The following is a 12,868-nucleotide window of genomic DNA, read 5'->3' as shown; positions in this document are numbered from 1 at the left end:
ATAGATTGTCGTGACTGGTGACTATATTGACGCTTCATTTGGGTGCTTTACATCATGGTAGGGAGTTTGCAAGTGCTAGTAAAATAAGGCCCTGAAAAGGAAAAGCGGTTAGAACCATTGGACGTGGAGTGGCATCGAACTTTTGAACAGTCGTATTAGCTAGCTAGCTAGCATGTGCTTTATAATAATGGGAAGACCCGTTGCGCTACGTGACGGTGGCGAAGGGATGAAAAGGAAGGGGAGGCGGGGGCGTTAGGTGGGAGCGACGGGGGACCCTTTCTCTTCTCTCTCTCTCATATTCATTCTCGGGGTGTGTGTCTGAGTGCGTGCGTTTGTTCTGTTTCCGTCTATCCGTCCATTGTGAATATCGTGCAGCAGGAGCAGCAGTGGGAGGGGCTGGCGGTACTCTAGCCTTCGCAGGCACAGAGAGAGAGAGAGAGAGAGCAGAGCAAAAGCGGAGGGGCAGCGACAGGACAATAATCATAGTACATCACGAGCAGAATGGGGAAGGGAGGGAAGGGCCACACCTGCGAGAAGCGGAAGAGGCGGCAGAAGATGGCGTGCGTGGCGGTGACGGTGGTGCTGGTGGTGGTGATAATCGTGCTTGCGGTGCTGTACCTGTCGGTGTACAAACCCAAGGACCCCAGGATCCAGGTGCCCAGCATGCAGCTGGCAGCCATCTACCCCTCCGGCTACACCAACGGCGCGCCGGGCACCACCACGCAGATCAACGTGACCCTGGTCCTGCAGGTGGCCATCTACAACCCCAACCGGGCCACCTTCGTGCTGGAGGACGGCGGCGTGGCCTGCCTCTTCTACGGCGGCGCGCAGGTGGGCTTCACCCCCCTGCCCCCCTCCGGCTCCATCCCCTCCCAGTCCCTCTCCAGCCTCAGCGTCCCTCTCACCGTCCAGGGCTCCGCCCCCCTCCAGCTCGTCTCCGGCCAGTCCGCTTACTACTCCTCCTCCTCCGGCATCCTCCTCCTCAGCACCACTGTCACCCTCCTCGGCCGCGTCAAAACCCTCAACCTCTTCTCCCACCACTCCAACATCGTCTCCAAGTGCGACATCAACATCTCCCTCGCCTCTCGCTCCATCGTCTCTTATACTTGCCAGAAGAGCTTCTCCCTCGACCCTTAAAGGAGGAGGGCTGTACCCCCCCCCCCCCCCCAAAAAAAACATCCCATCCTTCATACTATAATCATCGTCACCATTATCACTGTTATCGTTTCCCTGACCCTTCCTTACATCTGTACATCAGACCCTCCGCTCCCCTTGTGCATACGCTCCTAGATCTACCCCCATCCACCCCACAAATAAGGACTCAGCACCACCGTATTAAGGCCCCATCCCGTCGAGCAAGTGCAAGCATTCCTCCTCCATCTTCCAAGCACAGTCTTTAATTGAGCTATCAATTGTATCGAACCCTTCACCTTGCCAGTGTTAATCTACCTGTTCTCATCCACCTCACCTGATCGAGCGGTCTATTGTCTGTCTTCCAGTTACTGTGCTAATCTCACTTAGTTACAGCAATTAGTTGTCTCCACCGAGCGATATATTGCACTCATTCCATTGATCGTGTATGAAGATCAGCAGTTTCAAGATTTCCCCGGATGAACGTTTATCTTCTACTAAGCCGACTACTTTCAATATTTGACATGCTCCAGTTTTTCTGATTGTTACGGTAAATTCTCATCGAAAATATTGCAATCATATCCGGAAACTCTGCCCGTTAGCTGTCATGTTTTGGCGGAAACTGCGTCGGTGCTGCGCTGTAAATGTGTTGGTGGCTGGCAGCCTGTCAATTTGGTTTCTAACTATCAAGACCCCACCTCCACATTTACAGTGAATTTGGTTCTCAAGGCAAAGTACGCTCTAGTCTGTTCTGTACAGGGCAGCTCTCTCTCTCTCTCTGTCTGTGGAAATTAATAGACTTCAAGCTTCTGCCAAAATCACTTTCGAAGGTTTAGTGGTTAAGCGGTCCTTATGATGACACCGTCGATCGATCCCACACCAACCTACAGGCTACATCCCGCGTGCCATGGCTTTTAATCTGTCGCCATTTGACTTGTACACACGATCTCTTTCCAACGAGCATCCGCACCCGGCTTTTACAAACGTGCAGTTACTTTTGGGGAATTCCATATAATGGGCTAACCTTTTGTCAACGAAAATTTCTCCCCCCCGCCTTTCAATTATCTACTATATTCCGCAGTAGGTTCTTTCAGGCTTGAGAAGTTCACGTCATCCATGATCACCCCTGCACCCTAACTCCACTTCAGCTTTTTTGGGGTGAATGATTTATGAACATGTGGAGGCCATTTACATGCCCGCGGGCCCCAAACAAATAGCTTAAGATCCGAACATATCTTTTTTTTGACAACTTGTTGTATTTAACGCAAACAAATCGTAAATTTGTACTTTTAAAATCAGTAATTACATCATTAACTCGTAATCCATAGAAATAAGTGTATTAAAGCTCCTACGTGAAGCTCGCTTAGATGGGCTATCCCGAGCTCCTTCAAAAATGGATTTCAATGTAGATTCCCGAATTGCTTGTGAAGTGATTGACCTTATGCTATGGAACTTGAAATCGCTTCCAATAACTTGCTCCCTATTCAATGAAGAGGCACACTCACTAACTTGATTGCAAAACTCTTAAGATAGTAAGAAATGTTCTTATTATTTTGGCTAAGAGACTATCACGCTCGTATTGCTACCATTTTTGAAAATTACTTTGAAACCATACAAATGATGTGCAACTACTTGCCAGCAAATCCTCCTTAAGTTGGGTAAACCTCGAGTATTTCTTGCCTCATGGAAACTCTTAGCCATTCATGGATCCTTAATCCATGGATTGATTTGAATAGCCCTAGTTTGACCATGTTAATTCCACATCTTTCCACAACATTGGCTAGAGGAGGAGAGTGTGCCTATGACTTAAATACGTTCTCCTCTAGATAAATTTCATTCTTGTTTCTATCCCATTGGTTATCCTTCAAAATAGAATACCACGAACTGAGAAAATTTTGATAGTATTTCAAGGGCCCTCAGCTTGACTAAGTGCTAAATTTTGCAATGCTTCTTGTCTTACATGCTAACAAGTGGATGAGCATGTGGGATCATGCTATATTGTTTTGCCAACATCTATGTAGAAGCTTGACCCTTAGTGCCCTAACTTCCTTGATTAGATCCAACAATGGTAGACCACCTTGCTATTTAGCCATTTTTAGAGTCTCCATAGAAATAGAAGCCATGTATATGTGTTTCCATGTTTTTCTCCACATAAATTTTCCCACGATGGATTCCCAAATCTTTAACATGGTTTAATTCCAAGAGTTGAGAGGAAGATAAAATCAGATGGTGGAAAACATGAAATTCCCCATGATCTTGAGCTTCATTCACATGGAGGGGCCAATCAATGGTGCTCCAGTTTATTGATTCTTTAGATTTTCCCCAACACCCAACCTATCCTAAGTGATTCTTTGGCATTCATTGCCATAGGAAATCCCAACCAAAAATAGTGCCCCCTAGGGTAAGTGGGCCAATATAGTGGCATGCAACTTCCCCACCTTCTATCTTAGCAAATGAGGTAAGCGAGTGACATATTTCGGCTTGCAAGCCCTTCACTCATCATAGGCCACTCTCAATAAAGAATCAAAGCTACTAAATGCGCCTCTACATGAAGATTGAAGCTTGCCAATGGATTCTAGTTCATTAGAAAACACCCACTAAAGCAAGGCAGACTTGGGCTAGTAAAGGAATAGAATACATGGTAATTTGTAGGTAGATAGCACGTGGTATCTCTTCCCATCAGATCACCAACACTTTTCCCTTTCATTAGCCCACATGTGCTCAAAATCTAGTTAGGAGCTTGACACACTATAGGGGGCCATCATGTTATTATCCTCCTTATCCTATTAATCACTCCACCTTCCCATCCAAGATGAGCAAAGGTCTCTTCTATCACACTTATACATGTTGGCTTCCTAATATTGAAAGAAAAACTAGCAACTATATTATATACATCCAGTAATTCCAATGCTTTTTGTAGATTCCCATTTGAGGCCTCTTAGATCATAAGGAGATCATTAGCTAATTGCTTTCCTTTGAATTTGATTTCTGTGAGGCAATCCTTGTCAACCATTCTATCAATCATGTTGAAAAAGGGATGAGTTGCTATACCAAAAAGGAGGGGACTTCCTAGGCAACCTTGTCCCACCCATCATTGATTTGGGATTCCTTCAATAATTTTCCATTCGTAGAAATTTAGTAGCCTTGTCTCACCCATCGTCAATTTTGGAATTCCTTCAATAATTTTCCATTTGCAAAAATTTGAGTGTGAGCTCCTTCAAGAAGAATAAATGGGAGATTCCCTATTTAAGAATAAAACCCCATTTTGTACATCACCAATTGCATATATTTTCACTTCACTTTATCAAAGGCTTCTCAAAATTGAGTTGCTAGATAAGATGTCTTTTACCTTGAAGACTTTACCCTATGTTTTGCAACAATAGCATTTAGAACATTATCCATGAGAAACTTGTCAACAGATTGGATGGCTCATGAGTGAGTCTATGCATGTGTATTTGTGGGTTGGACACATGACATTATTTTAAGCATTTTTCATGTGCTTATTTTTGTGGTTTTTGTCATTATTTTATGGTTGACCAACATTTTAATTTTATTTTGCTAGTCAACCTAATATATTTTTGGCATTATGTTATGCCTATTTATTCATGCTCCCTCTTTCTCAATGATTCATTCACTTTTATAACCTTCCAAAGCATGTTCGATTGGAGAGAGGGAGCCAATGTGAGTGCCCACATAGTTGGTGACTCACTGTTTTATGTGACTATCTCATGTTTGTTATATCGATTCCATTTCTTGAGCATATATATGAGTTCTCTCTTTGAAACATTCCTCTTTTTGTGTTTTCTATTTTCTTTCTCGCGGTATGTACTCTATTACACTAGTCTTCTATGCTTCCATAGCTACACCCATGTTTGTCATGGGATCAAAAGTCTATGTTCAGGCCTTGGTGCTTTTTTCTATTATGGAAATTTTTCCCTCACACCTTCTTGCTACTGACCAATCTTCAATTTCTTGCTATTGTCCAAGTGACCTCAATTTGGAGCAAATCGGCATGTTTTCAACCATCTTCACCTTGTGTTTTTTGAACAACAGCATGTGTTTTTGAGTTCTCCAGTAATTGCGTCTTGTATGGTTGTGTAAAATGCTTAGACTACCTATATTTTTGTTACACAAAAGCGATTTTCATTTTCCTATTTTTGGCTTTGTGCAAGCTAGGTGATAGTATTTTCAAGCATTTCTCCATGGTTTTTAGTTTGTAATATTCTTTCTGATCCTTTGTTGTCTATGTTTGATCAAATTTTACCCCCTTGTAGCAATGTTGTTATGATCAATTATTTATCCCCACTACATGTGAATGACAGGAAACTCTTCAACCAACCAAAACCGCAAGAACACCATGAGATCATTGAGTTTCTATCTCACATCAACCCCTAAGAACTCTTTAAAAATCTAGAGCTTGCACCCTAGGGGCATTTGTAAAGTGAGGGGAAGAGTTACAACACCTACCCTCACCGCTAGAACCATCAAAATCTTATAATCAATTGCATGATTCTTGCATCATGCCTAAGAATACTATGCCTATGCTTGGGTTATTTGAGCTTGCCTCTCATAGAGATGTAGATTAGTTTCTCATGTGCCTTGAGTTGGCTTGCACATCCCTACACACGAGTCATGCTCCACCCTACTGATTAGGTGAGATAGCTGAAAGGTGGAGCAAAAGTGGAAGCACAAGAAAAAGCAAGAGCTATGGAGGTTCAAGTAAGAGAGGGAAAGATGGTATGTGGAAACTCCAATAGTCACAATGTGTGACTTGCCTTTCCTTATTCTATTATCATAGTAAGAGAAAAGTAATAGTAATGGGGAAGGTTGCCACCTATAGTGTATAGCTATGTAGGCGGTAAGTATAAGTAAATCTAGGTGGCTAGGTACATGCGGCCTTTAATCCCAACAACCTTCCACTTAAAGGCAAATCTGCCCAAGTATGGAGAAAATAAGAAAAAAGTGACAAAGTATAGTGTACAGGAAGTACAACAGGATGAGGAATAGATGTCATCTCATCCTACCCCCATCATCTTCCTAAGGAAGACATAACATTCCAGTGGGAGACTTTTAGTGAGAATATAAGTTCTATTAACTTATTCTCAATTACCTCCCTAATGAAGTGATAATGGGTCTCAATGTGCTTGGTCTTTACATGAAATACTAGATTTTGTACCGACTAAGTGGTACTCATAGAGTCCAAATCCAATGTAGGAGTCATAGATATACCAAGTGAAAGGTGAGAAGGATCGAAGCTTGCACTTGGAGAGCTATGAAGGGAGAGTTAGAGCAAGAAAGAGAGAGATAAGAAATGGGGACTCCAACGGTCACAATGTGTGACCAGGCCTTTCTTTATTCAAACTATCACTAAAAGAATAAAGAATAAAGTGACGCGCCTTTACCCCCAACAACCTCCCACTTAATGGAGAATCTGCCCCAGTGAGGAGTGAAAAGAAAACATAAAAGACAGTACAATGTACACATGTACAACAGGATGAGGAAAAACATCATCTCATTCAATGCCCATCAATCTCCTAAGAAAGACAAACCGCTCAGTAGTGAGGCTTTTCGTGAGCAGACCTGCAGGATTTTCATCAGTGGAGATCTTGACAAGGTCAACAGACTTGTCCTCTAGGACCCCACGTATGAAGCGATACCTTACCTCAATGTGTTTCGTCTTCGCATGGAAGACCAGATTCTTGGCTAGCTAAATAGTACTCATAGAATCTGAATGCATCATAGGTATAACATCAATCCCAAGGTCATGAACCAAACGGCCTAATCATATGGCTTCCTTGCAAGCCTTGATGGTTGCAACATACAAGACGTCAATGGTAGATAGAGTTGTACACTTCTGAACCATGGACATCCAAGAGACATCACCTCCAACATAGGTGAATACTTAGCCAGAAATAGGCTTCCTACTATCTGCATGTCCTACATAATCGGAGTCTGTGTACCCCACAACTCTTGTATCTTGGCTGCCATAGCAAATACGCATATCTGCTATGCCCTTTAGGTACCTCATGATATCCTTCACGACATTCCAATGTTTCCTGCCAGGTGTAGCCATATGGCGTGCCACAACACCAACTGCAAATGCAATATTTGGACAAGTGGCAATCGTAGCATACATCAAACTGCCCACAACTGATGCATAATGTATCTTGGCCATCTTGGCCCTCTACTCATTTGTCTGCAAACAATTGGCTTGTGAGACCTTCACGTAAGAAGGTAATGGACAACCAATAGGGTTCACGTCCTACATGCAGAAACGCTCAAGGACTTTATGAATGTACTCCCTCTGTGAGAGCTAGAGTAGTCCATGATGCCTATCATGCTTAATGCGCATACCAAGAATGTGAGAGGCATGTCCCAAATCCTTCATCTCAAAGCTCTTCTTCAGCTGAGATTTAAGAGCATCCAGCTCATCATGAGGTTCCTTGCTATTAGCATATCATCCACATAAAGTACCAAATTAAGCAATGAGCCATCACAGGCTTTCTTTCTGTAAAGACACGGATCCATATCACTCATGTTGTAGCCCTGTTATTGCATAAAGGCATCAAACTTATGATACCACTCCCTAGGTACCTGCTTCAAGTCATAAAGACTTTTCTTCAACTTGGACACTAGGTGCTCCCTGCCAAGTTCTGCAAAGCCCTTAGGCTGCTCCATGTATATCTCATCATGCAAATCCCCATGCAAGAATGCAATCTTGACATCCATCTAATACATGTCTAAGTCAAGCTACACGACTAAGGCCAAAACCAAGCGTAGGGTGGTCATCTTGACCACAGGAGAAAAGACTTCATCAAAGCCAACTCCATGCTCCTATTTAAAAACCCTTAGCAAGAAGTCTTGCCTTATAAGTTGTCTTGGGGTGCCCAAGGGCACTTTTCAACTTGTACCCCATCTGCATGGTAAATCCTTCTTGCCCTTAGGCAATGCAACCAAATCCCAAGTCATATTCTTATGCAGGGAGTCCATCTCAGACTGCATGGTCCCAGGAGTGACTGTCACCCCTGTGCATAGTCATAGGTGAGAGGCTCTCCTGCATCTGTAACCACGATGTAATGCATCAAGGGCTCAAATCTATCAAGTGGACGTCTATCTCTAGTAGATCGTCTCACTGTAGGCTTAGCTGCATGTCCAACATCATGTCTAACACCTTGGCCATGTGTATCAACTACTGCTGCAGGCTATCCAATTGGCTGTGAAGGAGCATGTGGCTCCTCTTGGAATATAACCCCGTGTATCTCTACCACCTTCTCAGGCTACCTATGCATCTTCTCTTCATGGAAGACTACATCATGGCTTCGAATGACTTTCCCCGCCTGTGGATCCTAGAGGCAATAATCGATCTCACCTACATCTCCGTAGCCAAGGAAAATGCATTTGACACTCTTAGGATCTAGCTTACTACACTTGTCCTTGGGCATATGGAAGAATGCCTCACATCCAAAGACATGAAGATGCGCATAAGAGGGAGGTTTCCCAGTCCATACCTCCTCTACAACCTGGAAATCCAAACCACTACAAGGTGACTTATTTATGATATGCATAGATGTATTGACTACCTCAGCCCAAAAGCTCTGTTGTAGGTCTGCATGGTTGAGCATAATGCATACACGCTCTTGGATGGTTCTATTCATCTGCTCAGCCAAACCATTCTGGGTTGGGGTGTAGAGGGCAATCAACTGGCTCTTAATACCCCTCTCATCACATACCTACTCAAAGGCACGTGACACATATTCTCCCCCATTGTCAATCCTAAGGCATTTCAGCATATGCCCAATCTAGTTCTCAACCAATGCAACCCATCTTTGAAACATATCCAAGACATCGGATTTAAGTTTAATGGGATAACCCTAGACTTTCCGTGACAAATCGTCAATGAACATGAAAAAATACCTTGCACCACCCATAGGCTCACATGGCATGGGTCCATAGACATCCGAATGTACCAATGCCAAGGGCTCACTCATGCATGACCTACCAAACTTCTTATGTGTATTCCTAGTCTGTTTGCAAGACAATGCTCACATGAATCAAAATGCATAGTCAAGGGGCAGTAAGTACTGCAAAAACAAAAAAGAATTGTCATTCCCTTCAAAGAGATATGGCCCAAATGGGCATTGCCAAAGAGATACATGTGGGATGGAAACCCACAGACAAAACATGGTCAATAGAGGATCCATCAACTACAAGAGGATAGAGGTTGCCAGCCTTGGCACCTCTAGCAAGCACAAGTCTGCCACGTGTGATCTTCCAGGCAGAATCTCCAAATGAAACATAAAACCCAGTATCATCAAGCTGCCCCCTGCAAACATAATATTGCATGTAAGCATAGGTACATGACATACATCCTATAACAGAAAAGTGCTGCTAGTAGAGAGCTGCAGCCATACATGCCCAATGCTAACAATAGCAAGTGACCTGTCATCACCCAAGCAAACTGTAGTGCAGTAGGAGTGGAACCACTCATGGCATGGTGTAACATGAAATGAAGAACCAGAATCCAAAAGCAAGCACTGTGCATACATAGAGTGAACCTCAAACAACTGCATAGCATCACAAGAACTAACTGCAAGTATGTACTCCCCATCGGAGTCCTTAGATTGCATGTCATTTATCTCCTCAATTTTCACGCTAGATTTCGCAGACACAATGCTGTGATCAAAGGACTTTTTCTGTACTTTGTCTTTCCCCTTCTCTTTGCACTTCTCATTGCACAACTCATGACATTGTGAGCGTATAGGACCCTTCTTGCCGCAATGGTGACATGCGAAAGTTCAAAATTACAACTATATTTGATTCTTATGAGCTTTTGGAGATGGTGCTGAGGAGTAACCATCCAAATTCTTATTGTTTATCTCTTCCTACGAGAGCTCTCAACATTAGATAGCTTCAGAGTAGTGGCAGAAGTACATAAGGCAGTGCGAAATACATCCCAAGCCTCATTAAGAGTTCCAAGCAAGAACAACGGAGTGACATCCTCTTTGAAATCAATGCCTTGTGAAACCGAGTTCTTAAGAATAGCATGAAACTGGCTTAAATGAGCTGACATGGTCACATTCTCTTTCATGCGGAGATTCATAAGCTATTTCAACCAATGCATTTGACTTGCAAGACTTTGCTTGTCATAGAGGTTCTTAATCTTATTCCAAAGCTGCCAAGCACTCTGTGCTTCCTCAACCACATTGTAATGCACTTGTTCAGTGAGAGACAAGATGAGGGTGGACTTGCATAACTCATCAAGATCCATCCATTCGTCATTAGTCATAGTTTCAAGCTACTCTCCACTCAACCTTAGTGGCTTTATCTACGATTTCTACACCAATACCTGCCAAACTTGGCGTTCTTCCAATAGGCATAATTAGTACCATCAAGTTTTGTGATGTTAAAGATAGTTTTGTCTGTGGTGGAAGAAGATGCCATAATGCAGACTATAACACAATAGACAGTTCAAAACTACTTGTTGTTTTCTATAGGAAAAAACCCAAAAAACCACCAAAAATCAAGGCAAATTTACCACAAACTGATAGTTAATGATGCTGTCCACCAAGTACCATCAAAAGTACATAAAATTCGGATGATTTAGCATGAAAAATATATCACAATCCATGCATAACTACTTGCTGTAATAAATTACAGCCAGGTACAATGAGAGTAAACTATAGGCAAAATGAATGCACCAAGTCAACCACTAAATGTCAAAGCATAACCAACATCAAGTGGGCATAAATCAACATGTGACAATCATACAGACATTGAGCAAACACCGAAGCATGTCAAATGAATCTATTAGTAAGCCGACACACCCCCTGTGTGTAATAGGGCGCATAGTGTACACAACATTGGTAAGACCTGACACAAATAGGTGTATGCTCAGGGAGTGCAAAGCCCAAATCAGCCCAAGTACATATGTGAGGACCACGACATATCAACCATGCAACATCCAAGTGAATATCCCAGTCTCAAGTATCTAAATGCTCAAGTAGCATAAACCCACCTACTCTATGCCTGTCAAGCATATCAAGACACTCCCACTGGCACAAAAGCCATAAATGTCAAGCACGAAAGCTCAACAAAGGCATATGAAAGCACCCGTGAGCAAAAGATCCAAGATCAAGCGTCAATAAGACATCAGAGCATATAGGCTCTATAGCATCCATAGACATCAATTACATCCAAACTGCAACTCTGACAAGCCAAGAAATAGCCAAAGTAAGCTCTGGGCAATCAAATGTCAAGCCCAAGTAAGCCCTAGTAGCAATCAACTCCAAGACAATGTAACTAGCATGTATAGAGATGGCATAAGTCAAGCATGTCAAGACCGGTCAGACACAAGCAAAGTACATGCCATAAGTACATCAAAGATGGAGATCCAAATGTTGTGCAAAGTGAGCTCAAGCTCAATCAATGTTCTGAGAGTAAATCCAAGCTCTATGTCAATCCCCGAGAGTCACTACATCAATGTATACATCCAAGACATAGCCCCAATCCAATAGGCATATCCAAACATAAGTAAATGAGCTTTAGCCCACCTATGTATAACATTGATTCACTGCTAAAAAATGTGATTTTTTGGCCCAAAGATCATACCAAAATCATGGCAAAACATATGCCTTGCATCCCCCAACAATCAATCATCAATAGGCATCAAACCTCTTAACTAGAAAGCTCCAAACAAGCATAGGCATCAACTGCTAGTGTAGCATTGACATTTAGTGTCTGTAAGCTATTGTAAACTGTTTCAAATTAGTGCTACAGGACCTCATATCAATGATCAAGGCTTGGGAGGCTTTAAATCATATCAAGTATCATTGCCAAGGGTGCCCCAATGATTAGGAAGCATACCATGACCAACAATTGATGTAGAAGCTATTGTCCATCTTCTGCCTACAACAGGTGCAGGTCACATTGATCTACCTAGGGTTTTTTCTCACGTTTTGTGCTAGTTCATGGTGGTAGGAACCTCAAGAGGGTGCCAAAGAAGGCACACAACAAGCCTAAGGTGCCCCACAAAGGCCTATGTGAAGATATGGAGCTAGCAAGATACAATGGTGCTGCCCCCTTTTTCTTCTAAGATCTATAGACTTGTAACCAGCATGAAAACCTAAAGAAGATGAATGAATACCTTTGTTGGAATTCCCTAAGAGTGCCCAAAGGGGTCGAGAAGGTGCTCAAGAAGCCGGGGAGTAACGAGAGCTGGGGAAAGTTGGCTATGGCTGTCGGAAAGGAGACCCAGCTCAAGAAGCCGGGGAGTAACGAGAGCTGGGGAAAGTTGGCTATGGCTGTCGGAAAGGAGACCCAATGAGTGTAGGGATTTGATAGAAAGCTAAAGATGCCACGAACCAAGTTGGAATGCTTAAGCAACCATGCTCCGATACCAATTGAAAGGTAAGAAAGATCGAAGCTTACACTTGGAGAGGTATGGCGGGAGAGCAAGAGCAAGAAAGAGAGAGACAAGAAATGAAAACTCCAACGGGTCACAATGTGTGACCAGGCCTTCCTTTATTCAAACTGTCACTAAAAAAATAAAGAATAAAGTGACGATGATGGGTGCCCACTACCTGCAGTATGCAATGGTGGGTACTACCAATGTAGTAATACATGAGTGGCTAATGGAGGTACCTTTACCCCCAACACTCCTTAAACCTTGTACTTGTTTCCTCTACCGATGCATTGCGGGTTGCAATGGAGTTGCGTTACCCTTCCTAAATGTCGTCAC

General features: G+C 43.0%; 1 protein-coding gene across 1 annotated transcript; it reads left to right on the top strand.

Annotated features, from left to right (window-relative positions):
- The first annotated feature begins 250 nt into the window (after window positions 1-250).
- Window positions 251-1,628, top strand: LOC148026562 (uncharacterized). The gene has a single exon (XM_087691001.1). The coding sequence runs from the start codon at window positions 502-504 to the stop codon at window positions 1,135-1,137; it is 636 nt and encodes a 211-aa protein (XP_087547127.1). The 5' UTR covers window positions 251-501; the 3' UTR covers window positions 1,138-1,628.
- Window positions 1,629-12,868: the final 11,240 nt, after the last annotated feature.

Source organism: Lygodium microphyllum, chromosome 13 (genome assembly GCF_053477565.2).
Source record: "Lygodium microphyllum isolate KBCC chromosome 13, Lygodium_microphyllum_v1.1.10, whole genome shotgun sequence".
Classification (NCBI taxonomy): Eukaryota; Viridiplantae; Streptophyta; class Polypodiopsida; order Schizaeales; family Lygodiaceae; genus Lygodium; species Lygodium microphyllum.
The sequence above is the reverse complement of the archived record's forward strand: the minus strand, read 5'-3'. Positions and strand labels throughout refer to the sequence as shown.